Source organism: Pocillopora verrucosa, chromosome 13, assembly GCF_036669915.1.
Source record: "Pocillopora verrucosa isolate sample1 chromosome 13, ASM3666991v2, whole genome shotgun sequence".
Taxonomy (NCBI): Eukaryota; Metazoa; Cnidaria; class Anthozoa; order Scleractinia; family Pocilloporidae; genus Pocillopora; species Pocillopora verrucosa.
This window is the reverse complement of record NC_089324.1, coordinates 13101384-13126036: the sequence shown is the minus strand read 5'-3', so window position 1 is coordinate 13126036 and position 24653 is coordinate 13101384. Positions and strand designations below refer to the sequence as shown.

Below are 24653 nucleotides of genomic sequence, written 5' to 3'. Positions count from 1 at the left end.
GGTCAGGTAATGCTATTTACTGGATAAATTTCCATCCACTGGATAATGCTGTATGTTTTGCTATCTCTTATCTGCTGGATGGCAATTTTTCTGTTGGATAGTGTTATCTGCCATTTTTACAACTGGGCTCTGTTCAGTAATATATCACAGATGAGGTCAAAATGTGGTGAAAACAAAACAAATGGCGCATGAGGCATGGTCAAGTGTGTCACTGAAGTACTTACCACATATTGAAGTCTTCTGTGATCTATTCTTATACAGCGACATGGAATTTATTTGTTTTTTATGATGACAAAGCAAAAGTTTGTTAATGGTGAGGCCATCCATGCATCTGTTCTCCAATAAATCATGAACCATGAGCAAGAACCAATCAAAATGCTTGCATAATTCAGCTTATTATATAATTTCAAATAATGCACAAAGTATGTATCTTTTCAGGGAGGTTTGTCACACTGAATTTCACAAATTACCAGATGTGATTAAGAATAGAATTTTTTTTCTAGTCTGTTTACTTTTGTTGTTGGTGGTGTTTTTCTTTCTTTTTTTTTTTTTTATTAATTTTCTGTCATTAGTATTGTTGTTATTATGATTATAATTATTATTATTATCAATATCATTGTCATTATTGTTTTTATTATGATTTCCATTATCAATTGTTTTGGCATAAGGAGAAAACTCAGTATAGTTGGTTTTTTGTTGTTGTTTTGCAGTTTTTTTTAAGTGCACAAATTGGCAATTCATAATGGTAATTATTGTTAAATGTTGATGTAAAAGAGCAGTTGACTTGTGTCAACTGTTTTAAAGCTTTGAGTCCTCTGATATGGCTTATATTCACTGATAAGTTTTGACTACTGTACATACATATATTGTGGCAATTAATTTTTAAAAATACTCTTATTTTTAATTTGATCTGCCTTTCTACTATAAGTGCAAACTAAAATTGCTGTTGACAGGAGGTTCTACTGAATAAAACAGCCAGGTAACTTACAAAATTTACAAACTATAGTCTGTCTTTCATCCAGCTATTTGCACAAGACTAACATACTTGTACGTTCATTTGAAGCTAATTTAAAAAAGGTTATTGCTCTATGCACAGTGCATAGCTTATTGACCCATTACACCCTGACATCAGTAAGCATATTCTCCATACTGTTCTCTATATATTTCCTAACGTACTGACAAGGAGAATTTGCTTAACAATCAAGAGTTTCTTTAGCTGGTGATCATTTCCTTTATTCCTATGACCTTATTGTTTGATGTAACAGTGATACTGTAAGGAAACATTATAAGCTAGTGACCCTAAGGGGCCTTATGGGTTAAAAGATGTAGCCCCTGTAAATAAATGTTTATGGATAATACATTTAGGCACATTTATTTATTTATTTTTTTTTTTTTTTTTTTTTTGCTTTTTTTTTTTTTTTTGTTATTTTAGTTCCTTTTTAGCTTGCCAAAGCAATTTACCTGCCTATAGAAAAGGCTTCAGAAAGTGACTTAAAGCTTTCACATCTTGAAACATCTAAAGAGATGAAAAAAATGCTACATTCCTGAAAGCCAATTTTTTTAAAAGTATAAATAAACTGGAAATAACCTTTTTTTATTTTCCAGTGAAACCAAGGTACTGATGATTTTGAAATTTTTGAAAGGATGTTTCCCAGTGAATTTTTCAAATAACTTTATTGCAAAATGTTATTTATATTTAACACTGAAACTTATTTTCTAATCATTCATTACAACAAACTGAAAATAACTTTTAATTCTTACTTATTCAATGCATTCCCAATTTGTCTCGCCTTGTAGTATGGAATAAAACGCAAGACTATTTTTCAAAACAGTTTAGAACTAAAAAATAAGCTTAATTGGAAAGTCAGTAGCCACCTCTAATTATGACATAATTACCCAGTAGATGCCTATTTTTAAAAACAGTTGTCACCTTCCTTCTTGTGCTTGTTGATTACTTATACATGTGAAGTTATGCAATCATAAATCGTTCTTGAATTGAAGCTTCATTAAAAATATATTTTCTTAGATCGAAATACCCGCACTTAATCTATCCTGACCAATCAATTAAGAAACATGGACGGGCAAGAGGCGAGGGATGGAGAAGACTAAAACGGCTTAAGATTGACGAACTAGCAAGACCTGGGCTGATTACTTCAAGTCAAAAGGTTTTTATCTCTAAGAGTAATTGTAAGTCTAGATATTATCGCTAAGAGTTCTTCCTGACAAGTGATAAAACAGCATTAAAAATAAAACAAACCACCGGTAAGGAGCGGCTCAATAAGCAAAGTTCACTTTTGAAAAAGTCTATTTCAAAATATACACCTTTTTCTGATCATGGCTAGTAACAAGAATACGCCCGTCTGGTGCATTTGTTATTGCCATAGGCTTAGGTAAACGAGTGATACATTTGCCGGTGAAGCGACCGTCTAAAGAAAACTGCTGAACTCGTTTATTTTCAGTGTCACATACTAGAAGATTATTGGAGCTGTCTACAAGCAAACCACGCGGCCTTCGAAATTGTCCATGTTGATCCCCTCGTTCGCCAAACTTGTATAAGAATGTTCCTGACAGATCAAAAGCTTTTATGCAGTGGTTGCTTGTATCAGATACGAGAAACATATTTTTGTGAAAAATGCAGCAGGTTGGCCGTGCAAGTTTCTCTGGGCCTTTGTCTCCAAATGTAAAAATAGATCTTCCTTCCTTTGACATCACCTGTATCCTATGATTGCTACTCTCGGTTACAACAATGCGCTCTTCATCATCCACAGTAACGTATACTGGATTAGTTAGCTCTCCTTTTTCTTCACCGATTTTTCCAAAACTTTTCACCACAGTTCCTGTCTGAATATCTAGTTGCAGTATTTTGCAATTCGTGAAGTCTGAAATAAGGACCTCGTTGTCATTTAAAAACGAAATGCCAACAGGGTGCTGAAATAATCCTTTGTTACTACCCTTGCCTTCAATTTTTCTCAAACAGTTGCCATTTTTGTCAAAGACATAAACACAGTGGCCATTGTTATCCGTCACAACTATCTGGCCTTCTGTATTCACAGCAATTCCAAATAACCCTCTAAGCTTGTCCCCCGGAAGGAGCTTTAACGTCAACTCACCGACCACAACAAGTTCACGTTCTTTTACCTGCACAGTCATGGGACAGGGCGGTAGTTTATCGCCATTAATCTTCACTTCAATGTTGTAGGCCCCAGGTACTTTGGGAGTAAAGTTCAGTCTAACATTTCTGTCATATTCCTCATCAACAGTCACGTTTGTCACATCTTTGGTGGGTGTTACGAGGAATTCGACTTGATCTTCAGGGTAGTCACTCATCTCTCCTCCAGATGTCCGTGGGCACAACGTAAAATTTGCCTGTACATTAACCTGAAAAGTTTGCTTCAGTCCTTCGAGGGTTGATCTGGCTACGATTGCCGGCTTCTTGGAGACTTGAATAGAACCCAGTTTAAAGTTGTCTTGCGATGCGGCGGTAAATTTGACAAATGTAGCCTGGCGATGTTTTGGAACCTCTACTCCACGAAGCTCTTCAAGTTTTAAGTTGTTTTTGTTCTGTATGATATCCGCAGCTGATCTTCGTTGCACCAAATTCTCCGCAAATTCAGCTGCTTGGCTCATCTGTTTTACCTTAGATATTAGTTCTTGTTTAGCCGAGTTGATTCGCTCCATTCTCCTCCTACGCGTCATTTCTAAAGACTCTAGGAGCTGTTTTTCTTGTTGTCGCGTCATTCTGATCACGTGTTCAGTTGCATCCGACACTTCCTGTTTAGCCATTGCGATGATCCTTTCCACATCCTCTGATGTTTTCTCTAATTTTCTTAACTCTGCTCGAAATAAGTTTGCCCTTTCCTTGATGGTCTCGACAGTCAACATAATGTTTTTCTTATCCTCTTGCACTGCATTTTCAAGCACGTCAAACGCATGACCTCGGTGGTCTTCAGCGACGCAAATTGGACAAATACACGCCTCACACGAGGAGCAGTAATATCGTACTCTTTCTTCCGTATGTTGCGGGCAAGTCTCTTCCCCTTCAAAGACACCTAACAGACTTTTGTGTAAAAAGCTGTTAGGCAAACCGTCGAAGCGATTGCCTTCCGGTAAATCGATTTCTGCCTGACACTCGGGACATCTGAATTTCCCTTGTCTCTGGCTCACTCTGGCATGTCTCTCTAAACACTTACAGCAAAATGTGTGAAGACATGATATAGTTTTAGGTTGGGTGTAGGTATCGAGACAAATCGAGCAAGTAACTTGCTGCTTGAGATTCTTATAGAGAGGATCCATGACGATCGCCTTAAACTGCAGTAAACTAATTCGTTTTTCAAGCGACAAGGCCTGACAAAACACGTATATGAAATCGGAGATATTATTTCAGTTTCTGAGAAAACAGCACAAAGTCCATCGCAACTGAGCTCCTCTGGCCATTGAATGAGTTGCCAGGAATCGGCTCCCTCTGCTATGCGCAAAGGGTTCTGGGATCGCCGCGGGGCAAACAACGCAAATTGCTACCAAGAAATGTATGACAACAGTCGTTGTAACCCTTTACACCCTAACATCAGTATGCATATTCTCCATACTGGTCTCTATACATTTCAAAATGTGCTGGCAAGGAGAATTTGTTTAGCAATCAATAGTTTCTTCAGTTAATTATCCTTTCCTTTATTTATATGACATTGATGATCGGTTCATGTGTGATATTGAAAGGAGAAATTAGATGCTGATCGCTCTCAGGGATTAAAGGGTTAAGGACCACCCGGACGTTTGTATAACTCAATCGTTTCACAATAAGACCGCAAATCTTTTGGTGAGATTGTTCTTCTTAGTTCTTAGACTGTCATCGATGTGCAGTTGGAGGAGTCCGAGGAAGAAATGTTTAATTCCCTGTAGCTTTACAAAAGGATGGGCAGCGCATAAAAAGATTCAAACAAACCGGCTTTGTTTCAGATTCCTAGAAAACAGAATAAAGTCAGCCGTCAACTTATTTATAATTAAGGCTGTCACTTCATGGGTCAGTTGACCTCTGTTGCAACTTCAGACTGTTTATCTATTGCGAAATGACTGAAGTGAATTTACAGTTGTCTTTCTAAGATATTTACTGTTTGAAAATTCGCCGTTGGATAAACGAAGAAAGAATTCACGGATTTTACCTGAAGGGAAATTTTTGGAGCCTCGTGAGAGGGAAAGATTTAGATGAGAAATGTAAAGATTCTAAAAAAAGTGCAAAACGCGCGCAAAAGATCAATATTACAAATCTTTTAACTTTCATCACTGCCAATCTGTTTCAGTTACAGTTATAATCGGTAGAATCTGGGTACGAGATTACACCTTCATAGTTCTTTGAAATGTAGTCAACGCGTCCTTCCCTTCCTTCCCTCCCCTCTCTTCCCCTTTTACAAATCTTTTAGCCTTCAATAGTCTCGTACCCAGACCTTTTACGGCCAAGCGGCCAGGGTAAATCGATTTTTGCTTGATACTCGTGGCATCGGAATTTCCTTTCTCTAAACACTCACAGCAAAATGTATAAAGGCATGATAGAGTTTTGGGCTCAGTGTAGGTATCGAGAAAAATCATGTATACTAAGTAACTTGTTTCTTGAGACTCTTCAAGAGATGATTCATGACGATCGCCTTAAACTGTAGTAAACTAATTCGTTTTCGTTGTGCAAAAAAAATGTTCAAATCTGTGAGGGTTAATCTTACAACGCTAATGACTCTTCACTGCCACAGTTTATCCCTGTTTTTGTCGGATGAAGAATTATGCAGTTTAGTTGCCTCAGTTGCGGTTTCCTGATGGCTAATTATAGTTAGACTATAAATGAACACGACATAAACTTTTTTTTTTTATTTTTATTTTCCAGGGAAACCAATTGTTAATGTGATGTTTCCCTCTGAATTTTGTAAATAACTTTATTCAAAATGTAATTTATATTTGAAACTGGAAGTTATTTTCTAATCATTCATAACAAAAAATTGGAAATAAATCTCATTTATTCAACCTAAGACCATTTTTCAAAACAGATTAGAGCTAACACTTAAGCTTACTTAGAAATCACCTCTAATTACGACCTTACTACTCGGTAGATGCTCATTTTTTAACACAGTTGTCACCTTACGTCTTGTGCTTGTTGATTACTTATACATGTGAAATTATGCAGCCATAAATTGTTCTTGAATTAAAGCTTCATTAAAGATATATTTTCTTAGATTGAAAAACCTGCAGTTAATCTATCCTGACTAATCAATGACTGCAAAAAGCAGCACATGGTCTTGACGTTTTCCAGCTATATATTCTCAGGCTATAAAAAAAGTCAAATTTGTCGAATGTTTCAATACACCAAGCAGTTTTACTGCTCCCCTTACTCATTTTTGAGGACTCGTTGTTAAATTTCTTGGAGTAGATGATTCAAATTGCAGCGATACCTTGACCTTAGAGAAAATAAACAAAACTTTAGATCGGAGAAAAAACAATTGATAAAGAACTTAATAAAAGAGATTAAGACGGCTTGAAACTGACGAGCTTGAAAGACCTGGGCTAATTACTTCAAGTCAAAAGGTTTTTGTCTCCAAGTGGAATTGTAAGTCTTGATATTATCGCCAAGACTTTTTCCAGAAAAATGATGAAACAGTATCAAAATGAAACAAATCACAGGCAAGGAGCGGCTCGAGAAGCAAACTTGAGTTCACTTTTGAGAGAGTCTATTTTAAAATGTACACCTTTTTCTCATCATGGCTAGTAACAAGAATACGCCTGTCTGGTGCTGTTAACATCGCCGTAACATTAGATAAACGAATGATGCTTTTGCCGGTGAAGCGACCGTCTAAAGAAAACTGCTGAACTCGGTTGTTGCCAGAGTCACATACTAGAAGATTATCGGAGCTGTCTACAAGCAAACCATACGGCCAGTTAAATTGTCCATCTTGATTCCCTTTTTTGCCAAACTTGTATAAGAATGTTCCTGACTGATCAAAAGCTTTTATGCAGTGGTTGCCTGTATCGGATACGAGAAACCTGTTTTGGTAAAGAATGCAGCAGGTTGGCCATAAAAGTTTCTCTGGGCCTTTGTCTCCAAATGTGAAAATAGATTCCCCCTCCTTTGACATCACCTGTATCCTATTATTGTCCCACTCGGTTACAACAATGCGTTCTTTATCATCCACAGTAACGTCTAATGGCCTGCCAAACTCTCCTTTTTCTCTGCCTCTTTTTCCAAAACTTTTGACCACGGTTCCTGTCTGAATATTAAGTCGTTGTATTCTGCAATTTCCTGAGTCTGCAATCAGGACTTCGTTGTCATTAAAAAACGAAATGCCATTAGGGTACTGAAATTGTCCTGTATTGCTACCCTCGCCTCTACTCTTTCTCAAACAGTTGCCATTGTTGTCAAAGACATAAACACAGTGGCCAAAGTTATCTGTTACAACTATCTGGCCTTCTGTATTCACAGCAACTCCAAATAACCGTTCAAGAGTGTTCCCTTTAAAGAGCTTTAACTTCAACTCACCGACCACAACAAGTTCACGTTCTTTTACCTGCACAGTCATGGGACGGGTCGATAGTTTATCGCCATTAATCTTCACCTGAATGCTATAGGCGCCAGCTACTTTGGGAGTAAACTTCAATGCAAGATTGCCGCCCTCTTTCTCTTCGACAATCACGTCTGTAACATCCTTGATGGGTTTAACCAGCAATTCAACTCGACTTTTAAGATCAGCCTGGTTACTCATCTCATCTCCAGATTTCTTTGGACATAACGTAAACTCTGCTTCTACACCAGCCTGGAAAGTTTGATCCAGTCCTTCTAAAGTTGATTTAGCTGCCTTTGCTGTGTCTTCAGTGACTTCAATGAAACCCAGTTTCAAGTCCTTCTGAGATGCTGCAGTGAATTTAATGAATGTCGTCTGCTGATGTTTTGGAACTTCAACTCGCAGAAGCTCTTCAAATTTGGCCCTTAAAGTTTCTTTGTTCTGCATAATATCCGAGCTTGAGGTTCCCTGCACTAGATTTTCCGCAAACTGAGCTGCTTGGTTCATTTGTTTCACTAAGGATTCCACTTCCTGTTTAGCCGAGTTAATTTTATGGAGTCTCGACGCGCGTGTTTCCTCGAGGGATTCCAACGCCTCTCGCTCGCGCTCTCGAATATCTGCGATCATTTCCTCAGCTGCTTGCTTGACGCTTCGCTTAGCCGTTTCCATATTGCTTTCCAGCTTCGAAATTGTTTCTTTAAACTGCTTAATGACTTCAAGGAGCTCGTTTTCCAGTTTCTTGATCAATTTAGCGCCCGACATGATGTTATCCTTTTCCTCGTGTGCTACTTTGTCGAGCACAACAACTTTGTGGTTTTGATGATCCGTGACTATGCAAATTTGACAAATGCAAACTTGACACTGCGAGCAAAAGAACCGTGTAATTTCTCTCTCGTGGAACTGCCGAGAACAAAACGGTTGTCTCTTTAACAATGCTTCGTAATCTTCTGTTTTGAAGTCTTGAACTGGTTTGACTTTGTGTCCTTGAAAAGACTTCTTGAGCACTTCATGTGCGTTGAAACAATCAGGGCACATGAATCGTTCGCAGTCGAAGCAGTAGTACATCTGGGGGTTGGTTACGCTGCATTGAAAACAGGTAAAGCTACTTGCCGCACCACCCTTTCGAACAGCCAGAAGATTCAATAAACTCTTATGGAAAAAGCTGGTAGGCAAACGGTCGAAGCGATTTCCATCTGGTAAATCGATCACTGCCTGACACTCGGGGCATCGAAATTTTCCCTTTTTCTGGCTCACTCTTACATGTTTCTCCAAACATTCACAGCAAAATGTATGAAGACATGATATAGTTTTGGGCTCGGTGTAGGTATGGAGACAAATCGAGCAAGTAACTTGCTTCTTGAGATTCTTAGGGAGAGAATTCATGACTAACGCCTTAAACTGTTGTAAACTGATCCGTTTTTCAGCGACGAGCCCTGTTAAGACACTTGTTTATATGATTTAACAGACTAGACACTATAATACAATCAGTTTGCAATAAAAACGGCTCAAATTCATGACAACTGACTTCTTCTGGCCAATCGCATTCCAGAACTTAGACTAAGTTATTCCGTTGTCAGTGGCAACCCCTTCTCCCATGAAACGAAATTTGGCTGGCAACAACGTTACCAGCTGAGACCGAAATAATAATTCGTAATTTGCATTCCTCCGGCGAGACATTCGACTAAAGTTCTCATCTATCTTATTTGAAGTCTCTCCTCGGTTTATTCATTCCCAGAGATCTTTGAAAACACAGATATCTAAACGCTTTTGGTTTTGAAGACATCATTCATTGAAAACAGAAAATAAATAGTTTTCTTTTGAAAAACCATCAAGCTACTTTTTACGACTATATTTAGATTTCCGAGAAAGAAGAACGGACATCTGTCATGACCTCAGAGATCACATTCAATATATTAGTTGACCTCTTCAATTTACTCGTTGTAGTTGACGATGGAAATCAAACTTGATAGTTTTAATCGTAATGGACGGAGTTATTATCGAAACGAATCGCGTCACGTTACGAAAATCGACAATTGCCACTTAGGGTGAGATTATCAAACATGCACGGACAGTTTGAATGAATTTTTTATTTATTGTAAACGCTTTCGCTTTTGTTATTGAATAGAGTATGTTACTTAACAACATCGGTAATCGTGAGCGACTGGGAATCCAAATTTTTATATCTTCAGGTCATGCAGCAAGGCACGCTAGCTAATTTATGCAAATCAGCCGCACGTCGCTTGGTTATTATGCTTCCCTTTCGCTCGCACTTTGTTCGTGAGAAATCAGGAGAGAGGGATGGGGGTGAGCCGGGGAGGGGGGGGAAGGGGGGGTGGAAGAAGGGAAGAGATAAATAAGAACTATTTTTTATCATTTTTGATTCATTTATTAAATCATTTATATATTGCCTCATCTTCGACTCAGTTTCTCTGTAGTAAAGGCAAATATAGAAGAGATGGAAAAACCACTACATTTACTCCATGAGCACTTCATGTGCGTTGAAACAATCAGGGCCCATGAATCGTTGGCAGTCGAAGCAGTATTACATCTGGGGATTGGTTACGCTGCATTGATAACAAGTAAAGCTATACTCGCCGCACCAACCTGTCGAACAGCGCGATTCAATGAACTCTTATGGAAAAAACTGTTAGGCAAACGGTCGAAGCGATTTCCATCTGGTAAATCGATCACTGCCTGACACTCGGGGCATCGAAATTTTCCCTTTTTCTGGCTGACTCTTACATGTTTCTCCAAACACTCAAAGCAAAACGTGTGAAGACATGATATAGTTTTGGGCTCGGTGTAGGTATCGAAGCAAATCGAACAAGTAACTTGTTTCTTCAGCGGCTCCATCAGTATCGACAATAAGTACAAATGACATACGTAAGCGACGCGCGAAGTTGAACGAAGAAGATTCCTAGAAAACAGAACAAAGTCCGTTTCAGCTGCTTGCCCGTAGCCAGTCACGATCATAAGCACAGTTGAGCCTTTGTAACGTTTTACTGTTTTTCTGATATGAGTTTTGACTTATTGTCTAAAAATTTTCTTTTTGGACAGTCTGCAAAAATGGTCAAGGTTGAGAAGTTTTAAATCGAAAGCTACGATATCAAAATATATGTTGAAAACTAGTGTGGGATATTTAAAAGCGGACTACCGTTTTTGATGACCAATTGACTTTAAAAGTTCCTCAGGATTATCTGTAAATTTTTCTTCCTTTTAGTGCTAAATATGAGCCCTTTCAACAGTGTCGCTGAATCTTGAGGTTTAGGTGATATTTTCTGCTTGACTTAAGATTGTTTACCGAAAACGCAGTTTGAATGAATGGGTGGTAAACTTTGTTTTAATAACCGGCTACATGAAGTGTGAAATGAAATATATGTCGGAAAAATTGAAGTGAGCAGGTTAGTAGATCTATAATTTACAGTGCCGCTTTTTTATTATTATCATTATTATTATTATTATTGTTATTATTATCATTATTATCATTATTATTAATATCGATTACGATACGACCAGACGTGATTAGATGTCAAAGATTTTGCTCAACTTCTTTAAACTAACTCTTTCAACGGCTCTTGTTAAAATTCTGTGTCCTTAACAATTCTTATACACTTCTGTTCTCTATGTTCTTACTAAAGAGGATACTTTTTTCCATCTTCGTTCCTACCTTTTTGGAGTTACCCTTCAGAGTAACACTCATATTTCTAGGTTCCTCCTGCTTAAGAGCAGTTTGTGGTGTCGAAAAAAATGCCATTACCTTCTCCTGATTCAGTGTTAAATACTTAAGGGATAAGATTACTCGAAAAATCGCATATTTTTGTAACTTGTAACTAAATTTTTGTAACTTTAGCAGACACTTGGGAGCCTGGGTAAGCAACTACAATTATGTCTTTTAACATGAACGTCGTTTTTCCTCCTCAGTTTTCTAGGCTTTCTATCAGGTAATTTTTCAACTTTGCTGCATTTCGATCAAATTAACCTTCTAATTTTGACGACGCAAACAGTTTTATCTGGTGTGTAGGGAAACCGTATCCGAGTGGGCGTGTTTTGACTCCATGATTATGGAATTCGAAGACATTTGCTTTATTACTACTATTTAATAGTATAGTTTGATCGTCCGGGTGAGTGTAGTCCTGAGAAGGACTGTTGTCGGTAATGGTGACTGACGTTTCGACAACCTGAGTTTCGACAACCTTACTGGCTTTAAGACTCAAGTGGCGTAGGTCAGTCGTGATTGGTTGGTTTTGAACCTGGTTTCCCAATGCGACCTATTGTTTTCCTTCCGTGGTTTTCCGACATACCAACTGTCCAAGTACCGAATACTACAACCGCTCACCGACAAATCCAAACAAAAACAACAATCCAGCGAGGACTTCATTAACGCCACTAAGACTGTACAGATACCTGACGACTACAAACTAGTGTCATTTGATGTGAAATCGCTTTTTACAAGTATTCCACTTCAACTGGCACTACAATGTTCTGAGACTGCTATCCTGGAATCTACTGACCCTCTACCGCTACCGAAAGAGGGCATTATGGACTTACTAAACCTTTGCCTGACATCAACTTACTTTCAGCACAATGGTAAACACTACAAACAGTTACACGGTACAGCTATGGGGTCTCCAGTTTATGCTGTTGTAGCAAAAATTGTGATGCAGAACATCGAGGAAAGCGCGCTTTCGACTTGCCGACAGACTATACCACTTTGGTTGCACTACGTCGACGACGCTTTCACCGCCGTACGACACGACAAAATCGACGCATTCCACCACCACCTTAACGAACAAAACACTAAGATGCAGTTTACTAGAGAGGTCGAAGAAAATGGTAAACTACCTTTTCTAGACTGCCTGGTAAGCCGTGACGACAACTCACTACGGACAACGGTTTACAGGAACCGAAGCATACCGACAGATTACTGGACGAGTCATCCTACAACCCGACATTACACAAAGCCACTACTATCAGGACTCTTACCCGACGAGTGCAACTAGTATGCAATACGACAGACAGCTTATCCGACGAGAACAAGTACCTTCACCGTGTTTTTTCAAAGAACAACTACAACGAAGAATTAATCCAAGTCATTCATCTATTTGAAGTGGCGTTTCTGTGTTTTCTGACATCTTAGAACTGGTACCAGGTACGTATAACTGAACCATAAACAAATTGGGAACGCAACGCATGTGACAAAAGGGCTTCAAAGCTTACTATATGGTTGTAAATCAAAAACATTCAAGACGAAAAATTTTCGTCATGACAAACTAGCGTACCTATCTTCAATCTCGTAAGAATTGCCCCTACATTAAACTTTCCGTATCATATCTACTGCAAGTTTCACTGTTTCAAAAAGGTGTATGCAGCAGACTGAATACGAATTTGTGTGTTTGTAAATCTACTATGACGTAACTGTCAAATTTGGCAGTTTTCTTAATGGATCACTCAGCACAGTTTTTTTAAGAACCTGTAGCTTGTGCCTTACAGTGCCTCGCACTGTTAGCGACAGATTTTTGAGGTAAAAAACCAAGGCTAAAAGAAGTCCTTCATTGAATAAGTACTTCGAAGAAAAAAACAATCCAAGTATTCTTACTTTTTTTGCAAATTTTACAAGAGTACCACAATGACATGACAATTATAGTGAAAACAAAGAGCGTTTCTTTATCAATTGGGAGATTCGGAGGGAAAGACTTACACTCGTGTGTCACTATTTTATTGTTTAATCCTACAGGTTGCTTAAGAAAAGCTGTAAATTAAAACAAACAAACAAACAAATCATTAGTTGTCATTGTACGTAGTGCAGCTCACTTGCCAAAAAGTTCCTACTAGATATGAGTTTGCACAAATCCACCTGCGTGTAAACAAATCCACGTTTGTCTGTGAGATTCTAGATAGACACCACATAAAGTCACGATTCATTCATGTGTTGAGGTTAAGGCAGCCGACTCGTTGCTAAATTTGTTGCAATATTAGCTGTCTCCTGAAATAATGCTGTTCCATGTTTTGCTTTCCACGCGCGAGAGGTAACCGACTCTCGAGAGAAGCGCTTATCAGGAAAGATGTGTCACTCGCACGTGTGAATCACTCACTCAGTGTATATCATATTTAAACGAAATAAAACCACGCAGGCCCTGACTGATTTAACACGTCCTTTTTCACATTCTGCTTCACAGGAAGTGCCTTTCCTGCAACACAGGCGCGCACCTGCAAGCCGAACCCTCCAAAGTTGAATGTAACATTGCGTGCTGGTAGCGCCTCGGGAGTGTTTTGGAAGCTGGGTCGAGTCAAGGACGTCAGTCTTTGTGGTCAGCTGTGTTGCCAGCGACGGAACTGTGACCTCTCATTCTTTGTGGAGGATTTTTGTTACAACGTTGAGTGTCAAAGTGAGAAAATGTCCCGATTGAAAAACGAAACTGATTTATGCAAGTTAGCCACATGCCGCTTGTTTATTTCGCTCCCGTTTTGGCTGTAGAATAAAGGCAGGAAGCGTGGGTAAGGAAGAGGAGGGGGTGGGTGGGTGAGGTTATGTCCAACGAAGTCATTACAGTTTAGTGCATCCGACGTTCATCTCAACAACAAAAAAAAGAAACTATCGAAGATATATTCCTCTAAACCAAAAGAGTATCATACTCTCTTGTCTTAACTACGGCTACTTCTCATTTGTCTAAATTGACCCAAAGGTTTTCAGCAGAAATAGGTCCGCAATAGTAATTCATGTATACTTGTAAACGGAGACAAATTATGCGATCACTAAATGAAGCAGGCGATGAGTGAAATATTTCAGGTGATTTCTGATTTTTTATTATGTTAACCGTTTAATAAGCACTTAATTTAGGTTTTACTATTCAGTTTTGAACAAGAGATCCAATTATCCAGCAATGCGCATGCGTTTCTGATGGTCTAGTGGAAGAAATGGGACGACAATTATTTCCAATCAAGGTATATTTATTTGTTTATACGTCACTCTTTTTTATCTGTTGATAAATTTATTTGTATATTTTCTATTGCTTTATCGTTATGCCTTTTTCCTAAAGGAAGGCTAAATATTACCAAGACATGAGAAAAAAAAAAAACCTGCTACATTTACTCGTCAAAGCTTTCCATTTTTTTTTTCCAAAAATTGTATCTCACGATGAAAGTAGTGCTCGAAAGAACAAAAATGCGAACCTTTCCGGTAAAGTGATTCTGGCAAAGAGTGATCCATCAAACCATTGTTGCAGGATTAAGAAAAGCTTCTTAGGTCTGCAATACGTGCAAGAGCTGTGACTGTTGTGGCACATACGATTCACAACGTTTAAACACCAACCTTCAGAACTCGCCTCTTCCACCGAATGAGTGTCAAGTTCGCTGAGCAATTAGGGGCGTACTGAGAACTCTTCAAGCAAGTCTTTATGGGCATGAAATCAAAGCAGTTTAGCCGATTATTTTAATAGCACAGAAAAACATGTTCAAATCTGTGAAGATTAATCTTAAAAGGCCAGTGACTCTTTATTACCACAGCTTATCCCTGCTTTTGTCGCATAAAGAGGTATGGAGTTTTGTTGCCTCAGCTTCAGTTTCCTGATGGCCAATTATTGTCAGAAATTTAATCTGTTCGACATTGCTTTTCTTGTAATTTCCAGGGAAAACAAAGTACTTACGACTTCGCAATTCTTAAAATTTTTCCCACTGAATTTTTCAAATACCTTTATTTCAAAACTAATAAGACACATGAAAAAATTACTCAGTAATGATTAGTTAAGATAAATGCATTTTTCAGGCAATTCAGTGCAGAAGAGGGTTAATTCAGTGCAAAGAAGTAACAAACAAGACACTCTGATGGGTCAATAATCAAAGAAAATCACAGATAGGCAATCAAATGCGAGCCTTGGATGTCGCAACATTTGAAATACGCTGAAAATATGCCAGCGTAACAATGACCGGCGTTTCAAGTAGGTTTTCTTTCGCCACCGCGACAACAATACAGCAACTGGAAAAACAGCTCTAACAACGAAACACTGTAAAAAGCACTTCTTTTTGGTTTTCGGATCTGAAAAAGGTGGTGTTTAGAGAAGGGAATTGCCGAGGAAACTGAAAATTAAACCTCGGCAAACGAAAGTGATTGGGACACAGACTAAACAATTCCTTGAACTGTTTAGCCGAACTTAGAGAAAAAAAAAATTTAGAGGATATCAGTAAACCGAGAAGAAACATGGATGGTTAAGTGGTGAGGAATGAAGAAGATTAAAACGGCTTGAAACTGACAAACTTGAATGACCTGGGATGATTACTTCGAGCGAAAAGACTTTTGTCTCCAAGTCTTGCGGATCTTATCGCTAAAAGTTCTTCTATAGAAGTAGTAAAACAGCATTAAAAATAAAACAAAACACAGGCAAGGAGCGGCTCAAGAAGCAAAGTTCACTTTTGAAAAAGTCTATTTCAAAAAGTACACTTTTTTCTCTTCACAGCTAATAACAAAAATGCGCCCGTCTGGTGCTTTTGTCATCGTCGTAGGACTAGTTAAACAAGTGGTACTATTGCCTATGAAGCGACCGTCTAAAGAAAACTGCTGAACTCGCTTATTGCCAATGTCACATACTAGAAGATTATTGGAGCTGTCTACAAGCAAACCACGCGGCGTTTTAAACTGTCCATCTTGATTCCCTTGTTTGCCAAACTTGTATAAGAATGTTCCTGTTTTATCAAAAGCTTTGATGCAGTGGTTACTTGCATCAGATACGAGAAACATGTTTTTGTGAAGAATGCAACAGTTCGGATGATGGAGTTTCTCTAGGCCTTTGTCTCCAAATGTGAAAATAGACTCCTTCCTTTGACATCACCTGTATCCTACCATTGCCATACTCGGTTACAACAATTCGTTCTCCATCATTCACATTAACGTCTCTTGGCCAGCCAAACTCTCCTTTTCCTCTGCCTTCTTGTCCAAAACTTTTCACAACAGTTCCTGTCTGAATATTAAGTCGTTGTATTCTGCAATTGCCTGAGTCTGCAATCAGGACTTCGTTGTCATTTAAAAACGAAATGCCATCAGGGCACTGAAATTGTCCTGTATTGCTACCCTTGCTTCCAATCGTTGTCAAACAGTTGCCATTTTTGTCAAAGAGATAAACACAGTGGCTAAAGTTATCTGTAGCAACTATCTGGCCTTCTGTATTCACAGCAATTCCATATAACCATTCCAGCGAGTCCCTTGGGGAGAGCTTTAACTTCAACCCACCGACCACAACAAGTTCACGTCCTTTTACCTGCACTGTCATGGGACAGGTCGGTAGTTTATCGCCATTAATCTTCACTACAATGCTGTAGGCCCCAGGTACTTTGGGTGTAAACTTCAGGCTAACATTTCCGTCGTTTTCCTCACCAACAGTCACGTTTGTCACATCTCTGGCGGGTTTTATTAGCAGTTCGACTTGATCTTTGAGATTGACGTAAACACCCATCGCTCCTCCAGATGTCCCTGAGCACAATGTAAACTTTGCTTCTACACCAGCTTGAAAAGTTTGATCCAGTCCTCCTAGAGTTGATTTAGCTGCGATATCCGGCTTCTCGGAGACTTGAATATAACCCAGTTTAAAGTTGTCTTGCGATGCGGCGGTAAATTTGACAAATGTCGCCTGGCGATGTTTTGGAACTTCAACTCCACGAAGCTCTTCAAGTTTCTGCCTCGATTTGTTTTTGTCCTGTATGATATCCACAGTTGATCTTTGTATAAGATTCTCCCCAAGTTCAACTGCTTGGTTCATTTGTTTTACCAGAGATTCAAGTTCTTGTTTAACTGAGTTAACTCGCTTTAGTCTCTTCCTACGTGTCATTTCTAAGGTCTCTAAAAGTTTCTTTTCTTGCTGTCGCGTCTTTGTGATCACGAGTTCAGTTGCCTCCGACACTTCTTGTTTAGCGATTGCGATAATCATTTCCACATCCTCTGATGTTTTCTCTAATTTTCTTAACTCTGCTCGAAACAAGTTTGCTTTTTCCTTGATGGTCTCGACAGTCGACAGGATCTTTTTCTTCTCTTCTTGCACTGCTTTTTCAAGCACATCAAACGCATGGCCTCGGTGGTCTTCCGCAACGCAAATCGGACATATATTCACTTTACACGAGGAGCAGTAATATCGTACTCTTTCTTCCGTATGTTGCGAGCAAGTCTCCTGTTGTTTCCTCGGAATGGCATGGCGATCTTCCGCTTCAAGGACACCCAGCAGACTTTTATGAAAAAAGGCGTTAGGCAAAAGGTCGAAGCGATTTCCTTGCGGTAAATCGATTTCTACCTGACACTCGGGGCATCGGAATTTCCCTTGTCTCTGGCTCACTCTTGCATGTGTCTCTAAACACTCACAGCAAAATGTGTGAAGACATGATATAGTTTTGGGTTCGGTGTAGGTATCGAGACAAATGGAGCAGGTGAGTTGTTTCTTGAGGTTCTTCGCGAGAGGATTCATGACGATCGCCTTAAACTGTAGTTAATTGATGTGTTATTAAGGCGACGAGCCCTGTGAAAACACTCATACGAATTCCGAGAAAAATTAGCACAAAGTCTATGACAGCTGACTTCCTTTAGCCAATTGCATTTCAGGACTTAGCTGGCCCTTTTGTAATGATAAAAATACGTTGTTGTCTGAGATGAAGCCTCGATTTTAGACAACTAAACTTAGCTTAATTAAAGTTGCTTGAAATAAAAGCAATTATAGACAGCTAGGAATTTGACTAAATGGGATTTGAAAAAACGCAGCAAACGAGGTTTCGTGTACGAGATTTATTATAGAACGAAATTAAGTTATTCTAGTGGTTTGACATTGTCACGGACAACAGTTGTTTTAAGGGCCACTCTCACTCAGAAGTTTGTACAACTCAATCGTTTCACAGTAAGACTGCAAATCTTATGGTGAGATTGTTCTTCTCGAGGCTGTCGTCGATGGGCATTTGGAGGAGTGCGAGGGAGAAATGTTAAATTGCCTGTAGCTTATCAAAAGGATGGGCAGTGCGTAAAAACGTTCAAACAAACCGACTTTGTTTTAGATTCCTAGAAAACAGAACAAAGTCAGCCGTCAACTACTTTATTGCTTAGGCTGTCACTTCTTGGCTCCGTTGACCTCTATGAAGTTAGACTGTTTATCTATTGCGAAATGATTGAAGTGACTTTACAGTTGTCTTGCTAAGAGGCTAAAAATTTTTGAAAATCTGCCGTTGGATAAAGGATGAAAGAATTCATGGATTTAAACTGAAGGGTAAACTTCGGTACCTCACAAAAGGGAAAGATTTAAATGAGAAACGTAAAGATTCTAAAAAGCACAAAACGTTCGTAACGGATTCATTTTACAAATCTTTTAGCCTTTATCACGGCAAAGCGGTTTCAGTTACAGTTACAGTTACAATCGGGAGGATCTAGGTACGAGATTAGGCCTTTATAGTTCTTTAAAATGTAATCAATGCCTCCTTCCCTCCTCTTCCCTTTCCTCGTGTTTTCTCAGTTATTCCGTCGTCAGTGGCAGCCCCTTCTCGCACGAAAAGAAATTTGACTGACAACAACGTCATTAGCTGAGACCGACATAATAATTCGTGATTCACATTCCTCTGGCGAGACATTGGACTGTATTTCTCATCTATCTTATTAGGAGGTTGTCCTCGGTTTAGTCATTCCCAGAGATCTTTGAAAGCACAGATATCTAAACGCTTATGGTTTTGAGGACATCAGTGACTGAAAACAGAAATTAAATAGTTTTCTTTTGAAAAACCTTGAAGCTGCTTTTTACGACTATATATAGATTTCCGAGAAAGCAGAGTGAAATCTGTCATGACTTGACTGATCAAATTCAATAGGTTAGTTAACCTCTTCAGTTTGTTACTTACAACTGCTTATCTGTCGCCGTGAAACTTATTTTTTAAACATATTCCTTTCAATATCCTGGAATTTGATTGACTGTCGAATCATTAAGGCTCTTAAAGCGAGATACAATTTGTAGAACTGGGAAGCAACAAGTGAATCGAAGGTTAAAGAAATAACAGACGATACTTCAATTTACTCGTAACAGTTGACGATGTAAATCATACTTAATAGTTTTAATCTTAATGGACAGAGTTATCATCGAAACGTAACGCCGTCACTATAATAAAATCGACAATTGCTAATCGAGGTGAGATGATCAAACATGAACGGACAGTTTGAATTATTTCTTATTTGTTGTAAGTGCTTTAGCTTTTATTATTGATTGGAGTATGTTGTTCAACAACATCAGTAATCGTGAGGGAATGAGAGTATTTTGTATCTTCAGGTCATGCAGCAAGGCACGCGAGCTAATTTATGCAAATAAGCCACTCGTCGCTTGTTTATTTCCCTTCCCGTTTCGCTCGCACTTTTTTCGCGAGAAATCGGGGAGAGGGGGAGAGGAGGGGAGGGGAGGGGTGTGGAGCGAGTGGAGAGATAAAAACGAACTACGAACTCTTTAAATTTTCTTGCGCTGGATCTTTATCTCAACAAATGAAAATGTCCACTGATATATTCATATTAATTATGGATACTTCCCGTTTGTCTGAACTGACTAGAAGTTTCGCTGTAGAGATAGGTCCGCAATAGTAATTCATGTTTATTTGCTAACGCAGACAAATTATCTGATCACCAAATAAAGCACTAAGATGGGATAATTTATTTTCCATGGTGTTAACTGTCCATTCAGCACTGCACTTTTGTTAATTTGTTCCATTTAGTTTTACACAAAAGATTCAGTTAATGAACAATGTGTCTGCATATCTAATAGTTTGGTGGAAGAAATGGGAGGGAAGTTCATTAATTTGTCTATTAAACATTTTATCATCATTTTTTATTCATCTATTTATTCATTTATTTATTTATTGCTTTAACTTTGAGTCATTTTTTTCTTTAGTAAAGGCAAATATAGAAGAAATGGAAAAAGCACTACATTTATTCCTTTAAACTTTTCATTTCTTTCTCCAAAATTATTTCTTACGATGAAAGAAGTGGTAGAAAGAACAATAATGTAAAAATTTCTGGTCATGTGATTCCGGCGAAGAGTTATCCATCAAACCATTGTTGCATGACTAAGAAAAGCTTCTTAGGTCTGCAATACGTGCAAGAGCTGTGATTGTTGTGGGACATGCGATTCACAACGTTTAAAAACCAAGCCTGTACACTTGCTTCTTCCACGGGATTAGTGTCGAGTTCGCTGGGCAATCAGGGACATGTACTGAGAAATCTTTATGCGAGTTTACATGAGAATGAAATCACTGCAGTTTAGCCGATTACGGGTATGAAAACTTTTAAATAGTGCAGAAATATATGTTCAAATCTGTGAGGATAAATCTTAAGAGGCTAGTAACTCTTCCCTACCACAGCTTATCCCTGTTTTTTGTCGCATGAAGAAGTATGGGGTTTTGTTACCTCAGCTCCGGTTTCATGATAGCCAACTATAATTAGACTATAGATGAATTCGACGTAACCTCTTTTTATTTTCCAGGGAAACTAAGGCACTGATGATTTTGCAATGTTTGAAATGATGTTTCCCAACGATTTTTTCAATTAATTTTGTTTCAAAATGTAATTTATATCTAATACTGGAAGCTATTTTCTGATCATTCACGACAACAAACTGGAAATAACTGTTAAGCCTCATTTATTCAATGCATTTCTAATTTGACTCGCCTTACTTTATAGAAAACAACTTGAGACTGTTTTCAAAACAGTTTAGAGCTAATACTTAAGCTTAGTTAGAAAATCAGTTATCCCCTCTAATTATGACGTAATTACGCAACAGATGCCCATTTTTTAAAAACCGTCAGTTGTTACCTTACTTCTCGTGCTTGTTTATTACTTCTACATGTGAAATTGTGCAATCAGAAATTGTTCTTGAATTAAAGCCTAATTTAACATAGGTTTTCTTTGATTGAAAACTCCAGCCTTAAGTAATCCTGACCAATCAATGATTGCAAAAGGCAGCACATGGTCTTAACGTTTTCCAGCTACATCTTCTCAGCTTATGAGAAAAACGTCGAGTTTGTCAAATGTTTCCATACAGCATGTAAAAAGCCTATTTCAAAATGTACACCTTTTTTTCAAGACTGCTGGAAGCGAGAATACGCCCATCTGGTGCTCTTTTTATCACCGAAGGCTCATTTAAACAAGTGATACTTTTGCTTATGAAGCGATCGTCTAAAGAAACTGTTGAACTCGGTTATTGCCATAGTCACATACTAAAAGATTATTGGAGCTGTCTACAAACAAACCATACAGTGTTTTAAATTCTCCATCTTGATAATCTTCTTTGCCAAACTTGCATAGGAATGTTCCTAAATGATCAAAAGCTTTCATACAGTGGTTACCTCCTTTCTCTGGGCCTTTGTCTCCAAATGTAAAAATACACTCTTTCTCCTTTGACATCAACTGTATCCTTTTATTGCCCCACTCGGTTACAACAATTATCATCCGCAGTAGCGTCTACTGGATAACTTAGCTCTCCTTTTTTTCTGCCTTTTTTCCCAAAACTTTTCACTACAATTTCTGCCTGAATATAAAGTCTTTGTATTCTATTACTGCAGTAATCTACAATTAGGACTTCGTTGTCATTTAAAAACGAAATGCCATCGGGGTACTGAAATTGTTCTGTATTGCCACCCTTGCCTCCAGTTTTTTAAAAAAGTTACCATTTTTTGTCAAAAACATAAAGAAAGTGGCCTAAGTTATCTGTCACAACAATCTGGCCTTCTGTACTCACAGTAATTCCAGGGAACAGTTGAGGTGTGTCCCATGGAAAGAGCTTTAGCTTCAATTCACCGACCACAACAAGTTGACGTTCTTTTACCTGCATAGTCATGGGACAGGTCGGTAGTTTATCGCCATTAATCTTCACTTCAATGCTGTAGACCCCAGGTACATTGAGAGTGAAGTTCAGCCTAACATTTCCGTCATATTCCTTATCAACAGTCACGTTTGTCACATGTTTGGCGGGTGTTACGAGGAATTCGACTTGATCCTCAGCGTAGTCACTCATCTATGTCCGTGGGCATAACGTAAACTTTGCTTGTACCCAAATCTGAAAAGTTTGATCCAGTCCTTCTAGACTTGATTTGGCTGCGATTGTCGGCTTCTCGGAGACTTGTATAGAACCTTGTTTAAAGTTGTGTTGCAATGCGGCGGTAAATTTGATAAATGTATAGTCTGGCGATGTTTTGGAACTTCGACTCCACGAAGCTCTTCAAGTTTCAATTTGTTTTTGTTGTGTATGATATCCACGGCTGATCTTCTCTGCACCAGATTCTCTGCAAATTCAGATGTTTGGTTAATTTTATTCATCAGAGATTCCATTTCTTGTTTAGCCGAGTCGACTCGCTCTATTCTCTTTCTACGCGTCATTTCTTAAGACTCTAAGAGTTGTTTTCTTGTTGTCGCGTCATTGTGATCACGTGTTCAGTTGCTTCCGACACCTCTTGTTTAGCGATTGCGATAAACAATTCCACATCCACTGATGTTTTCTCTAATTATTTCAACTCTGCTCCAAACAAGTTTGCCCTTTCCTTGATGGTCTCGAAAGCCGATAAGATGTTTTTCTTCTCCTCTTGCACTGCTTTTTCAAGCACATCAAATGTATGGCCTCGGTGGTCTTCAATGACGCAAATTGGAAAAATACACGCCTTACACGAGGAGCAGTAATATTGTACTCTTTCTTTCGAATGTTGCGAGCAAGTGTCCTGTTGTTGCCTTGGAATGGCATCGCGATCTTCCGCTTCAAGGAGCCCTAACAGACTTTAGTGAAAAAAGCTGTTCGGCAAACGATCGAAGCGATTTTCTTTCTGGTAAATCTATTTCTGCCTGACAATCGGGGCATCGGAATTTACCTTGTTTCTGGTTCACTCTTGTGTGAAAACATGATATAGCTTTGGGTTCAGTTTAGGTATCGAGACAAATCGAGCAAGTAACTTGTTTCTTGAGACACGTAAAGAGAGGATTCATAACGATCGCCTTAAACTGTAAGAAACGTATTCATTATTCAAGCCCTGTCAAAACACCCATACGAAATCAGAGATATTTCTCTGTTTCCGAGAAAACAACACAGTCACAACAGACGTCTTTTGGCCAATCAAATACAAGGGCTTAGCTAACCTTTCCTTGGGACGTAATGGTGAACAGACTTTGTTGTCTGAGGTATAACCTCCATTCTAAGACAGTCGTTAAATGGGTAACTTAAGGTGCTTTCAGATAAAAGCGATTAAAACCATAAATGTAACAAAGTGTGATTTTATGATAAATTAAATTGATCGTATAATTAAAATGAAATGTCGAATCAACCTTCGCCCAAATGTTCATGAGTTAAGGGGAAAAAGCAATGGCACCAGTCCAGTATGTAGGACAATTTTTTTGTTTCCCTAATTATTTGTTTTTTTCGTTGTTGTTGCTCAGTTGAGCTCGAGAGTAATTAGCCTACCTGTGGCCGTACCCTCCCCCCGCCAAGGTGAAACGGAGGCTTCCGTTTTACCATGGGGGGAGGGGGGGAAGGGTACGGCTACACGAAGGTTAGAGAGTAACAAAGGATTGTGTCGAGTGAGTTTATCCGTGGGGATCTGTTGGCAATAGAAGTTTCTGATGTTTCATAACCTGAGTGCAGGTCCGGATGATCCGTTGAAGAGTTGTTTGTCTCTCGAAAGGTAACTTGCGATCAATTATTTTCAGTTTTCCTTGTTATACTCTCCGCCACTCGGTCGCAGCTTCCAACGTTCATGTTGCGCTTCTCAGAAAAATAAAGAAAACCCGCCGATCGCTGGTTAAACTATAGAATGTTTGATAGAACGAAACCCAAAATCAGACTAACAACATTTGATTGGCAAACAACTCGTCTATTTACTCAAAGGATAACTTCTGCTTAGGATAAAGGAACGTCTGTCATTTTCACGGACAATATTGTGCTGAGATTTTCCTTTAAGTTCTCAGACTATTATCGGTGCGCATTTCGAGGAAGAAATTTTGCATGTAACTCCACATAAGGATGGATAATACTTACAAACAATTTAAACACTTGGCCTTTGTTTCAAATTCCTAGAAAAAAAGACAATGTTCATTTAATTGGATCTTTTTCTGGCCTATCACGTTCCTTGGCTCAGTTGATGTAGTTGTAA

At 38.6% G+C, this 24653-nt stretch overlaps 3 protein-coding genes and 2 pseudogenes across 3 annotated transcripts; 1 reads left to right on the top strand and 4 right to left on the bottom strand.

Moving 5' to 3' along the window:
- Positions 1-1116: 1116 nt before the first annotated feature.
- Positions 1117-4341, bottom strand: LOC131776270 (tripartite motif-containing protein 3-like). The gene has a single exon (XM_059092442.2). It carries the CDS (start codon positions 4291-4293, stop codon positions 2305-2307), a length of 1989 nt encoding a protein of 662 aa, XP_058948425.2. The 5' UTR covers positions 4294-4341; the 3' UTR covers positions 1117-2304.
- Positions 4342-6016: 1675 nt separating this feature from the next.
- LOC131776327 (E3 ubiquitin-protein ligase TRIM71-like) lies at positions 6017-8944 on the bottom strand. The gene has a single exon (XM_059092495.2). It carries the CDS (start codon positions 8913-8915, stop codon positions 6705-6707), a length of 2211 nt encoding a protein of 736 aa, XP_058948478.2. The 5' UTR covers positions 8916-8944; the 3' UTR covers positions 6017-6704.
- Positions 8945-12070: 3126 nt separating this feature from the next.
- LOC136277631 (uncharacterized) lies at positions 12071-12532 on the top strand. Its single transcript, XM_066160010.1, has one exon. The coding sequence runs from the start codon at positions 12071-12073 to the stop codon at positions 12530-12532; it is 462 nt and encodes a 153-aa protein (XP_066016107.1).
- Positions 12533-15700: 3168 nt separating this feature from the next.
- Positions 15701-17975, bottom strand: LOC131776248 (tripartite motif-containing protein 3-like; annotated as a pseudogene).
- A 3599-nt stretch (positions 17976-21574) lies between these two features.
- Positions 21575-23493, bottom strand: LOC131776086 (E3 ubiquitin-protein ligase TRIM71-like; annotated as a pseudogene).
- Positions 23494-24653: the final 1160 nt, after the last annotated feature.